Here is a 20183-nt window from a genome sequence, read left to right as displayed (position 1 = left end):
TATTTAACCTATAATTTAACCTATAATGTCTAACTCTTGTACTGGGGTAGTGTGAGTGACATCACAGAAGCCTCAAAAGGCAATTTTCTATGATTTCTCCAAAAGGAGGGCTAAATACTGCGTTTTTGAATGAGAACCTATGATTCTACACAAAAGGTTGTGTCATAATAAAACTCCTGTTAATTTGAAGCTAATTTTTATTGCATTTTCCATTACCGTTATAACACTGGCAACCAGCAAAGGCCAGAACCAGATCTGTCATTTACAGGCTTTTTTTATATTAAATGTCCTCTCTTTTTTTTTTTTTCGGGACACTGAAAACCTGCCACACCAAATAGTAGCACTAAAGACTCCAATGTTACCAATCGAGTACTCCTATAAATGTTAGGTACAAAACGGGAATCTGTAGTGTGCCAGCATATGCTGGGTTTTAGTAGTACAATAGTGAAATAGAAGCAATACTGGGGCAGGGTAGTAAGTCAAAGAGCAGTAGTAACCATCCAAAATAGCTGAGTAACATGGAGTATGATGGTCTGTTCCAGCTATCTCATAAGGACAGAAACGCTGTTAGTTAATGATTACTTCTATCATTTGGGGCAGGGCTGGTGGTGGTGTCTAGTTAGGGAGAAACTTAAAATATGAAGGCATAACTTATAGTCTGCTCTATTGCTCCATGGTGAAAATTATGCTGCTTCTTCTGTGGGGCAGAAAGGGGGCAGAATTGGTGCTTTGGTGGAGCCATGCAATGGTGCAGGCAACTTGGGTGGCTCACACCTCAGCTCTGTAGGGCTTTTGTGCCCCTGTGCAAGTTGTGTGGGGAGCAGATCCACATGTCTTCCAACACTGTCTTCAGACTGGGGTGCCTTAAGGCAGGCTGGGGAAAATGCTGCAGACTCAGGCAGGGCTACAGTAGTGATCCTGGAATGGCTTCCCAGCCTGTGGGGAAAAGGGGAAAGGAATCTGAGTTGTTTGCCAAATTGGAGGACTTGGATCAGTTACTGGATAACCAACAGCCGTATATGCTCAGGGACAGTAATTGGCCCCACAGACCCCGGTACCTAGCGTGTGTGTAGAAAATGTCCAAACCTTTACACAGGGCAGACCAATAAGATTAAAATGTGGACAGCTCCAAATGATATATCAGAGTCTGGCTTATGGTTGCTGGTGACACCAGCGTTTGCTAACCTGAGTTACGTCAACTTTTGTGAAGCAGTCGGGAGTGTAACAAAAACCATTTCAAACTTTATTTTGAAAGAATCTCAAGCATTGGGAACTGGTCATGTTCTGTTCATTGCAGCAGATGGCATCCCATTTGGTGTTTTTTAGCTTTTGTTTGCAGCTCAAAATTTTGTTTCTAGGGGAGTTGGGTAAATTAACCTATTTATATCTCTAAGCCACCAAGGGCCTGATCCAAAGTTCACCAAAGTCAATGGAAACTATGCAATTAGCTTCAATAGATTTTGGATCAGATTGTAGGTCTGCTGTTCTGACATAGCATTTCAGGATCTCTTCTAGTGAGGAGTACAATCCAGTCCTTAACGTCTGTATAGGGAATTTCCTGGCTGAAGGAGAAAAATTCTCTAATATTTTCTACATGGGCTAATAGTTAAAGCACAGCACTGTGGAATCAGGAGAGTAGGGTTTTACTCCCAGTTCTGCTGCTGGCTTTTTGGGTGACATATTGGACAAATCACTTAATCTCTTGTTGCCTCATTTTCCCCATCAGTAAAGCTAAGGATAAAAATAATACCTCCCTGGTGTAACTGGGGTTGAATTCATGAATGTTTATAGAGTGCTTTGAGGTGCTCAGAGAAAAGTTGCTATAGCAGTGCTAAGTATATAATCATTATTATTATTAGTTAATTTTATGGTAGCATCCACAGAGCCCTACATATTTCAGTGGGGCTTCATGCCCGCTCGGGAGTCCTGCTGCGCTGATCTCATTGCAGTGTCTGCGCACTGGGGCAATTTTAATTAAATCCGCGTAACTGTTTGATTGGTTCAAAACATGGAACATGTTAATATTTTAAAGATTTACTTAGGCTCCAATATATATTAAACATAGATTTGTTTTGTTTTTCAACAAAACTTTTCAAACTGTTAATAATCCTAATGTAACTTAGTTACTGCTTTTTATTATTTCCCAATGGGTTTGTTGTTGTGCATCATCTGGCACAGTATCTGATCACTCAAAAAAATTGATGCATAGGCTACAGTATGTGTGCACATATTCCAGTTGTATTTTAGTCCTCCTAGTGGCCTTTTATAATAACAATAATGTAATCTTTATTTTATATACAGGAATATGAGGCATATAACACCTTTCAGAACAGTTTACAGAATTAATAATGTGGTAACATTTCTATAATACATAAGACAAGACAAAAAATCTTTAACATATTTCACCTACACGTTCACTGCAATGTCAGGCCACCCCACCAATTACGCATCACTAAATACACACACTATGAGTTGCATCATTCTGTCACTGGAGAAAACCCACAGAGAGGATAAGAAACTTCACAAGGTTCCCCTCAGTGAGTGTGTCACATGCAACATCTAACAGCTATTTTAGCTATGGTAGCTTTCTAGCTATGTAACCTGCAGTCCACTTCTCGGTGCCAAAATGCTCTGCTTATTCCTACTGATGTTTCTCTGTGATGATTCTCGACAGCAGGGGGTGAAGGGTGTCTTCTACCATTTGGTTTTGTGTCTGACATGACTCACCTATTTCCTGCATGTCTCTTCTTGTCTCTGTCATTTCCCTGTGGAGTAAGCCAGATGAGTCACACATCCCAAGACTGGATCCTTGAGTTGCATGGCAAATATTAGATTACTCTATGATCTATATTTGTGTCCGCCCAGATGTATTTTAGGCCACAGACTACACTACTCAGTTACTAGCCTAACCAGCGCCACCACAAATACATGGCATTTTTCTACTGGACTGCTATGTGCGAGGAGTCCAGAAACACATTGCTTCTCTTCTGCACCATGCATAAAGTACGCCTTATCATCCAGAGATGTGCTAGATACTGTATAGGTTAAATAAAGAGACATGCTCCCTGACCCAAGCATTTTACATTCTAATATTGGAGATGATACTGTGAGTGAGAGCAGCTAATGAGAATAGGGATTGGGGAAGGAACCACAAGAGTTATGGTGACGTGGTTACAATGCATGCACACCTGAACGGTTCCTCTCAAGTAAAACTTGGTTTTGTCTGTTTAGATCAAATCACACTGTTGTAGAGGGCCTGGAAGAAATGATTGTTTAGGGGAGATTGGAATGAGTAGAAGGTAATGACTTGGTGGACCAGGTTTGGAAAGGGGTTTTGTTGCGTGAGAAAAGGCATGGAGATGATACCGAGAAAAGGAAATCAAGGGGACATCAAGACAGGCATTACTGACATTCCATTGATTTCAGCAGCGTATCAGTGGGACATAACACAGGAGAAACAGCAGTGGGAGTCCAGGACATGTCAAAGTTGTAACAGAAAATCATTAAAGCAACAATGATTTATAGATAAGGCTGAAATGTGGCTCCTGCCAGGAACTCTCCTTGACTGGTCTCTGCTGTTTCCAGTGCGCCTAGGAAAACATATCAGAATGGTTCCCTGTCCACCTTTTTTGGAGCTCCCCTCTTTGCCAGTTTGTGACAGATCGGTGGGTTGTTACCCTCCTCTTTCGTAACCTCTTGTGCCATACCCGACCACAGTGGCAAGGTTTGTTGCTCTTTACTCTCTCTCCCCAACACATTCTTTACCCTCTCCCCCCCCCCAATTATTTCTCTCTTTTTTTTTTTATTTCAAAGGGGTTTTTTTTCCTTTTTTTCATTCCTCTCACCTGATTGATCCCTATGCTCCTTTCCTCATTCTTCATCAAGTTACATGGTTCTCATTCTGCTTCTGGTGGGAGGTGTCCAGAATGAGGCTGGACCACATGCTTTTGCAGCTGAACTCTCTGGTGTTGTGAGTGCAAAACCAAACCTTGGGTAAGTGAGCTACTTCTTGAGCCAGTTCCACTATACACTTAAGCTGCTTCTGTGGCAATGTCATTCAGGGTTCCTGCAGGTGCGGGGAGGGAAGATGGGTTCCAAGGAGCTCCCCACAGCATGTTTACAGTGCCAGGTCAGAGTGGGTGCAGTTTCCCACACCCTCCCAGACTTGTCTGGCACCACTAATGGAACCCAGGCCCAAGATGAGAAACACACGCTTATGGCAAATTTCAATCTTAACCATGAATTTCTTGGCATTTAAATTATGAATTTTCTTGGCTTGATTGTTTTTCATCAGTGTCATAATCCTTAGTGTAAATTTTGGTGAGTGACTTAATAATACATTGTTTTACTTACCTAATTCAGATAGAGATTTATATGATTATTGCCTGAGTATGAAGTCTTTTTCAATAGGAGGGTTGTGGGTTTTTTGTTTGCTTCCAGTAGAATAACAAGTTATTTTATTATTCAAACCGGACTTACTTCATGCTGTTTTCAATAAGATATTTAATAAATATGTAAATTTAAAAATTAATTTACTGCATACGTTTGGCAGTGTGACTTTTGAACTGACAAAAGTTTGATGGATTGTAAAATTATCCCCCTAAAAATCATCAGACATAGTAAACAGAATTTATCAACCTGTGGTAATTTTACAGCTTTTTCTTCATCTTATCTTCTGTTAAGATCTCACTTAAAATTGATTATAATGCAGTGTATTTCTAGAGCCATAATTCATTCATAGATTAATTAGATTTTAGGTTAATATCCTATCATAGTATGGGACACGAGCCAGCAGAGTGTTTTCCAGTTGTTACGGAGCTGCAGTAGAGAAACCTTGATTATTGTTCCCATGTGGCTTAAACCACCAAGACTAATCACTAATCAAATTCAAACCACATAAAATGGAACATCCTTCATAACATTTATTTTCTAGCTGGTTTATACTATGAGCTCTTTATTGACACAACCAGCTAGACTGAAATATACTTTAAAAAGTGAAAGAGTAATTTCTCCCCTTACTTAAATCTGGTGGAGTTTTTTCCAGCCTTGACTGTTCTGGTTTTTGTGTGTGCCTCTGTGGCTTCTGCCCCTCCCTTCCCACAAATTTTCTGGGCTATAGGACAAGTAAATTGGTTGCAGGGAATTAAAAAAAGTGTATGTGAAATATACTTATGTACAGGGTTTGACTGCTGATGAAGCATAGGTTTCAATATGGACAGTGTGATTCCTGTTTTTGTTTGGTTCCAGTCATCTGAAGAAGTGGGTTTTTTACCCAGGAAAGCTTATGCCCAAATAAATCTGGTAGTCTTTAAGGTGCCACCGGACTCCTTGTTGTTTTTGTGGATACAGACTAACATGGCTACCCCCTGATACTTGACTTCCTCATTTACTTTCTACTCACCAGTCATGATTTTATAGACCTCTAACATATCCCCCCTTAGTTTTCTCTTTTCAAGGCTGAAAAGTCCCAGTCTTATTAATCTCTCCTCAATGTTGCCTTTCCATTGCACAGGTCAGAACAAGTTATAAATAGAGTGCATATGCTGGGGGGGGGGGATACACCTCCATTGAGGTTTTGCGCGGGGGGGGGGGGGGGAAGACAGGTGTAGCCAGTTTGGGGAGATATGGGAGCCTGGCCAATGGAACCATGAATATGCAAATTCTCCATATAATCACTTTACCTGCACATTGTAACTTTAAGACCTGAGATGGAGGGGAAGTGAGGAGATTCTTGCTCCTATGAACAACCCCCACAAAAAGCCTCTTAATTTTGACTTGGTAGTGTTTACTGGCAAATCCTGCTTCCACAAGTGCAGGTGTGAAGGGCCTGCTGGCAGTGAAACCAGTGTAATTCTGTTGCCCAAGGAAGGTAGTATTTTTTAGGGGAGCCATGCTGTATATGCATGCTGCCTGTATGACATGGAGTCTCATTATGCAGAGGCTTCCTGTGCAGCAGTACACAAGAGGGTGTTTGGAAATGAAGTAGGGTGAACTGGTGGATATGGGCAGATCCTGTGTTCCCTCCCCCAGTCCCCTTACACAGAGAGCATGCAAGGGCCTTAGAGGCTGTCCCTAGGGTTGCCAGGTGTCTGGTTTTCGGCCGGAACACCCAGTCAAAAAGGGACCCTGGCAGCTCTGGTCAGCACTGCTGACTGGGCCGTTAAAAGCCGTGTTGGCAGCACTGGCAGGCTCTGTCCCAAGTTCCTGGGAAGTGGCCGGCATGTCGCTCTGGCTCCTGAGTGGAGGCGCGACCAGGGGGGCTCCGTGTGCTGCCCCCACCCCAAGCGCTGGCTCCACAGTTCCCACTGGCCAGGAACTGCAGACAGTGGGAGCTGCGGGGTCAGTGCCTGTAGGCATGCAGAGCCCCCGGGCCACGCCTCCGCCAAGGAGCCAGAGAGACATGTGGCCACTTCCTGGGAGCCGCCTGAGGTAAGTGCCACCCAGAGCCTTAACCCCCTCCCACACCCCAACCTCCTATCCTGGCCCTGAGCCCCCTTCTGCACCCAAACTCTCTCCCAGAGCACACACCCCACACCCCTTCCACACCCTGAACCCTTCATTTCTGGTCTCACCCAGGAGCCTGCACCCCCCATCCCAGAGCCTGTACCCCCTCGCACACCCCAAACCCCTGCCCCAGCCCTGAGCCCCTTCCCACACTCTGAACCCCTCACCCCAGCTGGGAGCCTCCTCCTGCACCCCAAGCCCCTCATCCTCAGCCCCACCCCAGACACCGCACCCCCAGCCGGAGACCTCACCCCTCCCGCACTCCAACCCCTGCCCCAGCCCGGTTAAAGTGAGCGAGGGTGGGGAAGAGCGAGCGAGGGAGGGAGGGAGGATGGAGTGAGCATGGGCAGGGCCGGTTGTGGGGCAATGGTGTTCAGTTTTCTGCAGTTAGAAAGTTGGCAACCCTAAGATATTCCGGCAATTTAAAAGGAGTATCTCCTACAAATCATTTCTACAGCCATGTGAAGAAGGTTGCTCTCTTTCTTCCCTCTACACATCTCCCAACATAGTCAAGCTACTTGTGCTAGGCACTGGGGTGGGGACGTCCCCCTGAGTGTATAAACACCTGCTGCTTTTCATAGCAAGGAGAGGAGGACTTTATCTGCACAGTCTCTTCATTGTGCTGACTGCTACTGATGCTGCCACTTGAAAACTGCTATTTCTACTTCTGCTGCTTCTGCCTCTTTCCCATTGGGTCAGGTGGTGCACTCTGGATGTTCACAGGCTAACATGAAGAGAATCTAGTTCAGATGCCCAAAAGAGAGGGTTACTAGAGCAGAAAATCATTACCTACCACCAGTTACTCTCCACTACTGAGTCTTGAAGGAGACATTGTACAGTAGAATCCCATTTTCCATCAGTACACTGGGTTACTAACACTGAGACAATAAAGGACTCAGACATAACTGGAGAGTGAGGGGAGAAATTTCTTTGTAATTACCAAAATAAATAGAAAGCCAAAGGTGGAACATGAAGACAGGCAAGTGTGTGACTAATGCTTATGAAAAATCATTTGAGAACAGTTCAGCCTTATGAAAAGATGACTCCTCTCATGGTGAGAGTCATTAAAGATTATATGTCGTATGTGCCTGATCCTGCTACCATTGGATTCCATGGGAGTTTTGCCATTGGTATCTATGTGGCAGGATCAGGCCTCCTAAGAGCCATATTGTGAATTATCTTGTTAAAATAACTTGGTTGTTTGAACTAGTTTTTACAGTTTCATTCCTCATTCAGTTCTAACCAAAGTCCTAGTTTTAAAAAGAAATCAATTTTAACAAACGCTAATTTTGGATTAAATAGCCAGGATATCCCCATTTTATCCCTTCCCTGTTTAAAATACCAAACAAACAGGCTTTCATGGCATATGCACTTCTACAGAACAGAACCCCGGATATTTAAATACTGTACACTGAATACAAAAACTGATTAAGAAGGTAAAGGGTAAAAGCATTTAGCTTAAGTGTGCAGGGTTTTCACTAAAATGGTGTTCAATGGGTTATCATTGGCAATGTAAGGCTAACGCTAATTCTGTTCAGAGGCAGTATTGAACTTTATATGGTTTTGTAGATTAAGATAACTGTAAGCAACTTAGTTTGGCCTTTCAGTCTGAAATATTTTACTGTAATTTTTCCCTTTACTGGAAAATCAGAATCATTTTATTACTTAACTCTCTCCATGAGTAATAGTAAATTGATTTCTGAAATGCAAAGTTTATCCTGTGTGTCTTGTATTAATTGTCACTCTCTCAAATGCTACAATCTGAAGATTCAGCCTCCTTTTCCACCATAAATATTTGTTCTTTAATTCTAGTGATGAGTCTGTGATTGAAGTTAGCATCGCAATTATCTACTGGATTTCCTCCATGAGAAGCAGAATTGGTGATTCCATGTCTGCTGACAGTTTGTGGCCTTGCTTACTCTCTGGAGAAAGCAGCAGTGTTTTGCTTTTTTAACTTCTCTGGTCACAGTTATCTGAGTACCTGGTTGTTTTTATGTTGTTGCTGCCATCTTTTTCTACTAAATTCCACTCAAATTATGCTCTCCTCGACCACTGTCAAACACACTTTGTTCATGTACAGTTCATGCATCCAATAGCCATCATAGAATTGGAAGGGACCTCAAGAGGTCATCTAGTCCAGTCCCGTGCACTCATGGCAGGACTAAGTATTATCTAAACCATTCCTGACAGGTGTTTGTCTAACTTGCTCTTAAAAATCTCCAATGATGGAGATTTCGCAACCTCCCTAGGCAATTTATTCCAGTGCTTAACTATCCTGACAGTTAGGAAGTTTTTCTTAATATCCAACCTAAACCGCCGTGGCTGCAATTTAATACCATTGCTTATTGTACTATCTTCAGAGGTTAAGGAGAACACTATTTCTTCCTCCTCCCTGTAACAACCTTTCATGAACTTGAAAACTATTATCACGTCCCCTCTCAGTCTTCATATGGTGCCATGGGAAAACAACCATCCTCGTAATACTTTGGCACACCCAGTTTCTTACCTGATCAGGAACATTTCAGAATTTGAAAATCTTGGGTACTAAAAATAGGCAAAACTTTGAGGAGAGAACGAAGGGTTGGGAATATCTAATCTAGTTTATATGTAAACAGTCTGTTGTATCACCAAAGAGATAATATTGCTTGCTAAACTGTCAGGGTAATACTGGTATGTAATTATTGCTGTTGTAATGCCTACATTTCTAGGTGCAACATCATACTGGGCACAGTATTCATTTTGAGTAACTGAATCTACTTAATCCCTTCTTAAAAGCAGATATATATCTAGCCGTATTATGAAAATTGTGTTTTTAGACACATAAAGCTCTATTCACTAGGCAGTGTCTTTTACCTTCCACATCATACAAGAATTCAAACCACCGATAATACAGCTCTCAGCTCCACAGCAAGCTATTTATTCATCAATAGCCATTTTGTCCAGGTCTGCAGGTGTGAGCCATGCAGAGCTCATGCTAATAAGCTTTATTTCCCCTTAGGTAATATATTTACAATTTAGAAGGGCCAAAAATATTCTCCTTGTCACGAAAAATTAAATATTTATGTAGAACGTTACTTCCTTATCCTAGAAATGGCATGTAAGTTTCTGGTTCTGTTGACAGTATCATCAAGCTACACATAATACCATATGTAGATTACTTTCACCTAAGTGTATATTGTTTTCTCATAAAATGATGAACAGATCAATAATTTCACAAATACTCCATATCAATGCAATTTTTCCTTGAGTCAGGAAATAGAGGGCTTCTTTATTATTTATCTTGAAAGTCTGATGGGGTTCCTTTGAGAAGGTCATTGTCTGCTACAGCAAAATAATCATGGGATTTCTGTTCAAGCAGGAAAAAGAAAAATGATTCATTATTTCAAAAATTATTTTACCGTCAGTCTAGAAAATAGATGAAAGCTTCTGACAATATATAAGGGAGAACAAGGCTTAACTTATTATTTAAGGTTACGCTTTAAAGAGAAAAAAGTTCAAACATTACATTTTTAGCTCTGCTGTAATATAACAGAGGTCATGCAGTTACAACTTTCACCTTTGTAGTTTCCTGGATGTGATTGTACCACTATTTTCACTGTAGAGCTTTACCTGTCCACCTAATGTTCTCATCCATTTGGCTAAATGAGATCTGGAGACTGTTCACTTTCTATTGAGAAACTACCACTGCATTCTGTCCCTGTCTGTCTGTCTAATGGAAAACTACTGTACCTCAGCTCAATGCAAAACTGAACCTTTTCATACCACACCTGGCTTTGCAACACAAAATGCTATGGCCCTGAACCTGATCTCACTTACAATGGTGTTACAGTAGTGTGAGTCCATTGATGTCACTGGAGTTACTCCTGATTTACACCAGTGTAACTTTGATCTGAAACCAGCCCTGTGTCCTCAAAACACCTTTTTATAAGAGGACACTGCATAGATATTAAAGGTGTCCTTCGGAGCATGCAATATGGTAGTTTGTAATAAATACAGTAGTGCATCTGTGTCTTTTACTGCTTAATCCTATTGTAACTATAATAAATGCAAAGCAGTTATTGTAACAACTACGGGACATCTAGATTGATAAAACTCTGAATTTAAAATGATAAATAGTTACAGACTGTGAGATCAATATGACCTTGGATACACACAGGCGAAGTAACTTATGGAATTAAAAAATGTAAAAAGCTAGAAAATTGTTTTGCCTTGTGGTGTAGTTTTAAATAATAATTTTAAAAAATCAAAAGCAAGCATACTTGATATCTCCTATTAGGGATTAGATCTGAAATGAAAGACCTTGAGTTATACAATTAAGTATTGATTTTGTTGATCTATATTTAATTCTCATCGCAATTTAGTTGTTTTTACACAGGAGTGTTTTGCAGCTATACTTCACTTGGAGCAATGTTCCTTTTACTTTTGTGATAATCTAAAAACTAAATTGCTCAGGGCATGCGAGACAAAAGTAAGGTTTATTTTATTCTAGTGTGTAACTGACTCTGAGCCCCTTAAACTACTGTTTAACTAAACTTAGAAGGATGCAAAATGCATTTACACTACAGTATTTTCCTTGCTAATTTGGGTCTTAGATGTACCTTACAGGCTCAGTCTGGCTAGGAAGCAGTGCCTCGCTACATTACACAATGGTAGCTCCACCAGTATATGGTAGGAGTGGGCATGCGGCCATATTCCTTAAGGGGGTGCAGCATGACTTCTCAGCAGCCATAGCTTTGCCGTCACCCCACCCTTCCCTGTCCCAGTTTGCTAGCCCTAGTCCTGGTGCTGTTCAGGTTAGCACTAGGACTGCAATTGTGGCTTGTCCCTGAGCATATCGGGTACAAGGAGAAGAGGCTCCTTGCACCACTGCCCAGCCATAATCTGACCCTATGACCTTTTTAATTAGGAAGTGCATCATAAATTCTTTGTTAGTAAAATAGAAGTATTCAGTGTATATGTCCAATACTTAAATGTGCATGTAGGTTAGCTTTGTTTTCTTAATTTGTTGCACTAAGGTATTTTATTACATTAGTTTTGGGTCTTAGCTAAACCCATTAGAATGTAACCAAAATGAAAAAGTATTCTGATTCATGACTGCAGTGTATCTCCATGTACACTCATAGACTTTAAGGTCAGAAGGGAGCATCATGGTCATCTAATCAGACCTCCTGCACATTGCAGGCCTCAGAACCTTACCTACCCACTCCTGTAATAGACCCCTAACCTCCGGCTGAGTTACTGAAGTCCTCAATCGTGATTTATAGGCTTCTAGTTCCAGAAAATCCACCATTTACACTAGTTAAAATCCGCAAGTGACCCATCCCCCATGCTGCAGAGGAGCAATGTAAGTTGCAATCAATGTAAATTGATTCCTAATTAATGTGTGTAGTATCTGGACTAGGTTCTCTCCTCCTCCTCTGGCAACTGTATACCATTCTCAGGTGGTGACCGGCTGAGGATTCCTGTGGACATGGGGAGCTCTCAGCTGATGTAAAGTGGAAAAGCCAGCTTCTGTGGCAGTTGCCCCCCCTACACACATACACACACTAATATGGGGTGTCCTGGGGAGAGGCACAGCATGCCTGCACAACACCAATTCACAATTGTAGTATGGTCCCATTGCGCTCATAGCCAGTTGGCATTAATTAGAGGAGCCTTGAGCCTTGATGCTGCAAAGGTACCATAAGAATCAAGAAGGCTTAAGTTGCTCCCTGATGACACCGTCTGTACTGTCTGTATCTTGGCTCAGGACACAGTCTGTGCCTGTATCTATTGAATTTTCATCTGGGTGAATGTAATGCTTGTGAAAAGGTGCTGGGTTGATCACCTTGGAGGATAGACCAGTCCATCTACCTCAGAACAGGTACGGTGTGGTCAGCAGCAGTTCTCCTCACTGAACCTGCCTTGTGCCTTGGCCCTCAACAGGGAACCAGGTTTTAAGTAAGAATGCAGTTCAGTTTCCATTTCCGTTCCTCTACTCATATCGCCAACTGTGGTGATAGGAATGCTTGTTCCCTGACAGTTAGGTTGACCACTGACTAATTTCACATAGTCCATTAGACATGTTTCTGATAGTACTGACTTTCAGTCACTACTGACCTGGACCAGATTTGATTTGAACTAATGAGCTACAGGTTCTAAAGGCTGTATATATCATTACCAAATCCCTGAGCCATCCAATTTCCCAAGATACGATATATATATCTGATATCCCACTGAAGGGCCCTTATCATCAGGAGAAGATACTGATTCTTTCATGTGAGAACTGACACTAAAAATGCATTAGTAAATTAATGACTTAAACATGAGCAAAGCTAACATCTTTGAGCCAAAGTCTGTTCCTTGTTACACCTGTTCTACTCCACTGAAGTCAGTAATAGATCTAAATGCATGTAACTGAGAACAGAATTTGACTGTCTATAATTTATCAACATATCCTAATATTTATTATTTTGTGATTTCCTTTTGTTTCATACAGCAGCTTTTGTAAGCTGCCATGAAAACTAAGAAATATAATGTTTTCTGTAGCCAAATAGTCTATATTTTGTATCCTACTGGTATTCACCTTCCGTAACTACTGAATAGGTTATTAAAGAACAAAGGGGATTCTTTCTTGATAATAAAATAATGCATGTTAGCCTTTACAAAGTGGATATGTAAGTTATTTCATTATCATAAGACAGGAACAGTTCATTGTCTGCAAAGATCCTCACAGAAATTATTGTGCTTAAATCTTTTCTGTGTGGGGGAGTTTTATATGTAATTGAGTTTACTTCCAGAATTATAATTAAGGAAATATCATATTGTAACTTTTTGCCCACGTGTATTAAGAATTATATTACATGACTTCTTATTCCAAGGTCAGCATAACGTATTAATATGATATGCAAACACAGTTCTCTTGCAAATTAAACTGTGGGGGGAAGTTCTTCTTAATGAATTTGTCTAATACATTAGTATGATTCCCTTAATTGTTCCTACTCCCACACCCAAACCTCCCAATTTACATTTCCTTTATATACTTGCTGTTATCTGAAGATTGTCTTAGGAGACTAGCGATATCTGGTGTTGTTCCTTAAAGCTCCAGCTTCTGGAGTAATGTTATTACATGAGAGTCTCCACTCTCTCTTTTCTAAAAATGTTTCTGGTCCTCATGGTTACAGAATGAGGCTTGTAAACATGAACCATAATAGCACAAAACCCAGTGGCAAATAAAAATAACACAAAATGTATTATTGTAACAAAACAAAACAAAAAACAAAAAAAGAGGGGGGTGGGGTGGTTTAATCCAGTCTCATGATTTTGGGAGCCAGACTCATGATGGCTGACTGCTTGGGGTTGGCAATACTGAACACTGTTCAAAGGAGAAGGAAACCCAGAAAAGGGAGGCATTATGTATTCTATAAAGTGGAAACAGTACATCAGCATAAGCTGAAAGGAAAGGTAAAAAAATACTTTGCATATCATTCCAACTCTATCAGTAATTCCCACATCTTTGCTCATACAGTATTGTAGTAATGTGTTAGAGAAAAGAAAACCCAGCCCATCTTCTGTCTTTTAGCAGATGAAACCATTGACCTTGGCATTAATACATATATAAAAAGGCAATCATCTATCATAAAATATCTTTAACTTATTCCTGAAAACAAATGTCTTTGCCTCAGTTTCAGTAATAAACATTAAGTGAGAGAATGATGACTTTCCATTCCTTTTGATCACATGTGTTCCAACTGTCAGGAACACATGAAACATCTTTTCCACCCTTCCTAGTTCCCTTTGTATAAAGGTAGGAACTATATCCACATAAGACTTATGTGTAGCAAATTTAAAATTATGAGCATCCATTGCAGTATGTTCAGTTTTCAATGCTGGGAACTTCAGTTTTATTTGGTTCAATGATTTTAGTTAAAATTTGGTGTGGATACCTTTCTTCCCAATAATGTATTTAGTATAGTTTATTTGCTGTGACCCCCCCCCCCATATTAAATACCTTAACAAGGTGTGATTATATTGATGTACTATTTTATATTGTACTTGCATAAGGTTATAAGCTATTGAGGTTCCAGGTACATAGAATATACTAGTCAGCTAACTGCGTGTCTACCACTGTGACTTACACTATCTTTCAGCCCAGCCAGAGTTTTTGTTGTTATTTTAACAGTGTACAATACAGTATCAGAAATAGCCCTGTGCAGTCAGTCCATACATCCATTCTAGCTCTTGACAGCAAATAAAGGATGAAATCCCCCATTAAAACTAATGGGAGTTTTGCCATTTATGTAATAGATCCAGGATTTCACCCAAAACCTCATGTTTATCCCTCCATGTCTCTGTCCAAACATCCCCATTTAATTTATCCAAAGCAAAGCTGAAAGTTGGAAACAAAAAAAAAAAGGCCATTCTCAAATTTAGAAATCAATAGTTCATTTAATAAAATATTTAAGATTTAGCTAGTCTGTGGGACAAAAGGCACTATGTAAGTGTTTTAAAGGTGGTATGCATACGGATCACTTCATTCAGCCTACACTGGAATATGGTATCTGTTCTGTGTCAGTAACAGTATACAGCATTGTTTAAGGGAAGGGAAGAACTTTTAAAACTGAAATTACAGGGAATTTTAAGTGAGTGGACTGTCCACGGTAACTTCCAACATTTGAGTTTGTCTGGAATACTGGGGATTACATCCCTCCTCTTTCAGAAAGTACTATGAGATCAGTGGTAAGGACCACAGTTTTGTGTGTCATCCAAAAAAATGGTACTAGCAGTAATACAATTCCCCCTTAAACTATGTCAGGGCATGCGTTCACTATTGGACCAAAGAGAAGAGTCCCTGACCTACTATGTCACCAAAATTACTGTTAGTGTCATTTAAAGTTTTCTGAAAGGTCTCATCCAAGTTCTAACCTGGGCATCCACATTAAGCCTGTAAGATATGACAAGTTCACAATCTAAGCTGGCATGGCTTCGTGCCCCCCCCCCCCTTTACATATTTAGCCATGAAAAATAAGCACTCTCCTCTATCTAATCTGTCTTCCCATTGCCCAAGATCTCTAGGGTTAAATAAAAATGGCAGGAAGAAAGCCAGATGTATTTTTAACCTTCATATTTTCCATAAACCCTGATGACTAGTTAAAATTGTGTGTTTAATCACCCAGGATCTCCTGGTTCTAGTCGCGCTGTACTCTTGGGTGAGCCTAAACTATCCATCTAAACCAAGTAACACTGTTTGTTCTTGGATTGCCAATAGTATATTGATCCAGTCATTGCTGCCTAATACTATTACTGAAAATGAGGAATGACCCTAACTGGGAGAGCACACCTCATTTAACAATGGATATTTAAAAAACTTGGCCCCCTAGGTCTCCAAGAGTCCCATTAAATGTGGAATGTTATTTTTTGATATTATCTGTAACATGAGTTGGTAACATAAGATAAAAAAGACTGTATGTGAAAGACAGGTCATTTTTATTGAACTTCTCCCTAAACAGCTGATAAACTAGTCTTGAAAAGATCTTTGAAAGTACCTGTAGCCAACAAAGAGATGCAATTACACTTGTATAATACTACTGTGATTTTTTTAATATAATGTGCTAATACATTGTCCAGTGTTTCATTTGGTGCAATTTCACCAGAATTACAACACTTTCCAAAGTAGATCTAGCCAATATCTGATTGATTCTGGTCTGTGGGGATTGGATCAGTTCAGAGTAATTTCCTCTCTTGTTGCTTTCATTTCTATTAGGGAGGCTTTTGGTTCATGGAAATCGATAGCCTTACACATGCAAAATGTTAGGTTATTTTTTAGTAAGTTTCATTTGTGCCTGTATCATACAGAAAATATATTTTCCCCCTCGGAAGATGTGCACTGCATGTTAGTTATTTGGCAGACTCCAAACTCAACTCATAGACAAATATTCATTTACCCTTACAATAAATAAATAAATAAAGTGTGACGAGGGAAAATGTAAATTACTATGAAAAGGCTGAAGATATTTTACACATACAAATTCCAGAATCTGCCACTTAAAATGTAAATTGGACTTAACTGTTTTGCAAATTGAGTCCTATTTGTCTCAGTAGAATCATTAAAGCTATGATTTAACCCCAAAATGGACTTTATTATTCCATTTAATTATACTGGAGGATTTAGGTACAAGCCTCTAACAATCTATTCCTTTAACACTGTGAATGTTGGACAAACAAATAATTGACTGTGTACATAGGATAGCTTTATTTTTGTAAGAAATATGTTTCTAATATTTTCCTTACTTATTACAGAAATTGAAACAAGCTGAAAAAACAAGGGAAGATTCTGAGACTAGATTATCTAAAATTTCCCTGGAGTCTCTCAATAAATTTAACAGCAATAATGTCATTTTATTAGAAAAAGAGAAGAATTGTCTGAACAAGGTTGAAGGACAAAAGGAAGAAAATGGAAAGAATGAAGAAGCTTCTTTAAATAGCTCTGATAGGCATGGTGTAGACAATTTAGAATCTTTGAGTGATTCTTTATATGATAGCTTCTCATCCTGTGCCAGCCAAGGCTCTAATGATGTATAAAGACACTTTCCAGTGGGCTGAGAATGGAGCACTTAAGGAACTGAGGGGAAAAAAAGAAAGGGACAACTGTTGACAAACTTTATCCTAAATTGTTGGATTCACAGAAGGGTATTTCCTGACTTATTTTCATGACACAGCAATAAGGAAAGATAAGACTGCATTTATTGTGATGCATGAGACTGAAAATTGAACACAAAAGCTGTTATACAAAATGTCTTAATTTTGCACTTTTATGAATACTTGTACAGAAGTTGTAAATTTTTTTGAAAAAATATATTTGTAGGGAAAAAAAGCAATAAATATTAAATGGTGCCATGCTCCTGAAATGACAGATTACTAACTTTTAAAAGTTGATGTTAATATTAACAAGCAAAGTTAGTGGATTTTTTTAAAGAAAGATTTATAATTGTTCTAGTCTTAAAACTGTATGTAGAAACACTGCTTTAAAATAAACTTGAGCTTGCCAAATTGTCTGTAATAAACCTTCTTGGACCACATTTTACAAAATACACTTTGTAATTTTTTTTTTATTTTAGTGCAATTTCACATAAGATTCTCTAGGGATATGTGCATTTTAGTTGGTGTAATTCCTTAACATGTATCTATTGATACTTCAAGAGGGTTTTGATGTTTGAGACAGTACAAGAATGGTTGGAATCAAATACCCAGATCCTACTACTACTTGTGCATCTGAGCAGCCCACTGAGTTCATAAAGAATGAAGTTACTTGTGTGCATAGTGTTTGGAAGATCGGGGTAAAAGTGATTTGCCATTTGACTTCAATGGGAGTTTTGCCTGAGTAAAGGATTGCAGGATCTGGACTTTATTTCTAACTGCAGTATTTACTTTTATAGTATACCTATTTCTCTTTCCGCTGTAACCATTTAATACGAATTTCTGAATGTGGTATGTTGATTTTTCACCCTCAGACCACCTTGATTTTAACTCCATCTAGGAATCCTGGAAAACTGAAATAAAATTCCTATTTGTGATAGAAACTTTTGTAAAACTAAAAAAAATGTTTTTGGTGCTAACAACTCTTAATTCAACATATCTTTTTCCTATAAAGACTTTATATGTAAGGGGAAGTCTATTTCAAAGGTTATGTGTATTTTTTCTAGTTGTGAAGTATTTATAACTGCTTTTGTACAGCAATCTCTCTGTAAACTAGGTATATTTGGGATATTTCTAGACTTTACTGTTTCTTTAGCAAATACCTGTTAATCTTTATGATATTGTATGATCAGTGTTATTTTGTTAAAATACTTTGTGCAATTTGTTACATTTTAATTTTGTTATTTTAAGTAATAATGTCAGACTTAAACTTGCATTGTCCTTTTGAAACTTATTTCTAAATAAAGTTCATATCACAGTTACAGGAATGGTTAAAGATATATATTTTCCCAGGGACAAGTAGTCCATGTTGGGGTTAATTTGTTTAATGAGATGGATTCACGAATTAATCGTCCAAGAAAATATCATTGCTTCAAGCAAAGCCAAAGAAGCAATGAGAAGCAAATAAAATAACTTAGAAATATTTTGAATAAAATAACCAATTCTATGATACCCTCTGCATGCAAAACATTGTGCAAACCATTTCCCTTCTCCAATCAACTAGCCCTCGCTGCTCCAGAAATAATAAATGTGCAGCTGGAATTCAATCATTCAAATGAATTCTCGACATGGCAACTAAAAAGTAATTTAAGCTTAATTCAAACCTCTCTGCTTGCAGACAAGATTGTGACTGATCAAAGGGAAGCATGTGGGTTGCCGAAGGAGGCTGGGGAACGAGGCATGATGCAAGGCGCAAGTTGTAATGGGCTGTACAATGAAAACCATCATTTTACTTCAGCTAGTTCTTCATCTCACAAATGAAGTTCGCAGCGGATTGTAGGCATGAAAGGCACCGCCACGGGGGATGGCCCCAGTAGCCTCCACTCGCTTCCACGTTATGCCAGACGAGAGCTTGGAAGGGACAGTCACTGAAACGCTCCTCGGTGCGGCCCGTGTGGCGGCACCTTTGGGGGGTAGGGTCCTGCCCTGCCCCGGCTCCAGATCCGCCGGGCGGGCGGCTCAGCTGGGAAGGCGCTTTATGGCTGCAGGCAGCGCTTTCCAGGGAGTCAACATGCACCCACCATGGCACAGGACCGCGGGCTCCTCAGCAGACAGGGCTAGGGGCACGAGGCGCGCTCAGCCGGCGGGGGCGGGCATGCTCCGGAGCGCTGCGAACTACTGCACGCGGGCACCGCCCCGGGGGGGAGCGAGCCGCGCTGGGTCACAGCTCCGCTAGCCAGCAATGAGCGTGCCCCCGCCTCCCCTCGAGCCCGCTCGCCCCCCACCCGGCCGAGGCCTCCCGCACGTTCTCGACGGGCACGCGGCTGTGTCCCCCCCCCCCCCCATTAGAGAGGGGTGTGAGGGCGAGAGTAACCCGGACCAAAGCCTTTCGAGGGGGAGTTACCCTGCAAGACAGAGCAGAGAGGCGCCTTCCTACCAAACACACGTGGCTGGGGTATGGTCAGTTCCCCCCAACACACACACATCGGTGGTTGGGTTAGAGCCCCTCCCCCCCCCCCCGCACCTCCGCTGAAACACAGGTGGAGAGGTTAAGGGCAGCGCCTCCCCAACACACACTGGGGGGTTAGGGTCAAACACCCCCCCCAACACACACAGAACTAGGTAACTTAGGGACCGAGGCCCCCTACACTGGTAACCTCCCCCATGCCAGGGGAGGCGTTGGGGGTGAGAAGCTGGAGGTTCGTGACCGCCCGTCTGTCCCCACGGGTCCCTGCGGTGTGGGTGGCGGGCAGCCGAGCCCCTGCCGCCTGGGAGGTGTGTGCTGGTTAATGGCAGAGCCCTCCCTGCAGACACACACGGGGGGGGGGGAGAATGCAGAGCGGGGGACCCAGCACCCCCTGCAAGGAACCCCCCCTCCAACCGCCGGGGGGGGGGGCTCCCTACCCTTCCCAGACCGCGTGGGGCTGCAGCCCAGGGACAAAGCCCCGCAGCCCAGGATGGGGCAGGGGCAGAGCCCGACCCACCGGCCAGTGTGTATCAGTAGCTCAGCGCCTGAGCCCCCACCGCCTTGGGGAGGGGCTCGGCTAGGTAGTGACCCCCCCCCC

General features: G+C 41.1%; 1 protein-coding gene across 7 annotated transcripts in view; it reads left to right on the top strand.

Moving 5' to 3' along the window:
* Positions 1 to 18440, top strand: part of NCKAP5 (NCK associated protein 5) — a 605695-nt gene extending 587255 nt beyond the window's left edge. For all 7 annotated transcript variants that reach the window (XM_042855509.2, XM_065560497.1, XM_065560500.1 and 4 more), the window contains one exon: positions 16783 to 18440. In XM_042855509.2, the coding sequence (XP_042711443.2) occupies positions 16783 to 17064 (282 nt within the window). In that variant the 3' untranslated portion in view covers positions 17065 to 18440. The remainder of the gene's footprint in view (positions 1 to 16782) is intronic.
* Positions 18441 to 20183: the final 1743 nt, after the last annotated feature.

The sequence above is a fragment of the Chrysemys picta genome, chromosome 11, assembly GCF_011386835.1.
Source record: "Chrysemys picta bellii isolate R12L10 chromosome 11, ASM1138683v2, whole genome shotgun sequence".
Classification (NCBI taxonomy): domain Eukaryota; kingdom Metazoa; phylum Chordata; order Testudines; family Emydidae; genus Chrysemys; species Chrysemys picta.
Note: the sequence above shows the minus strand (reverse complement) of the source record. Positions and strands in the feature narration are given on the sequence as shown.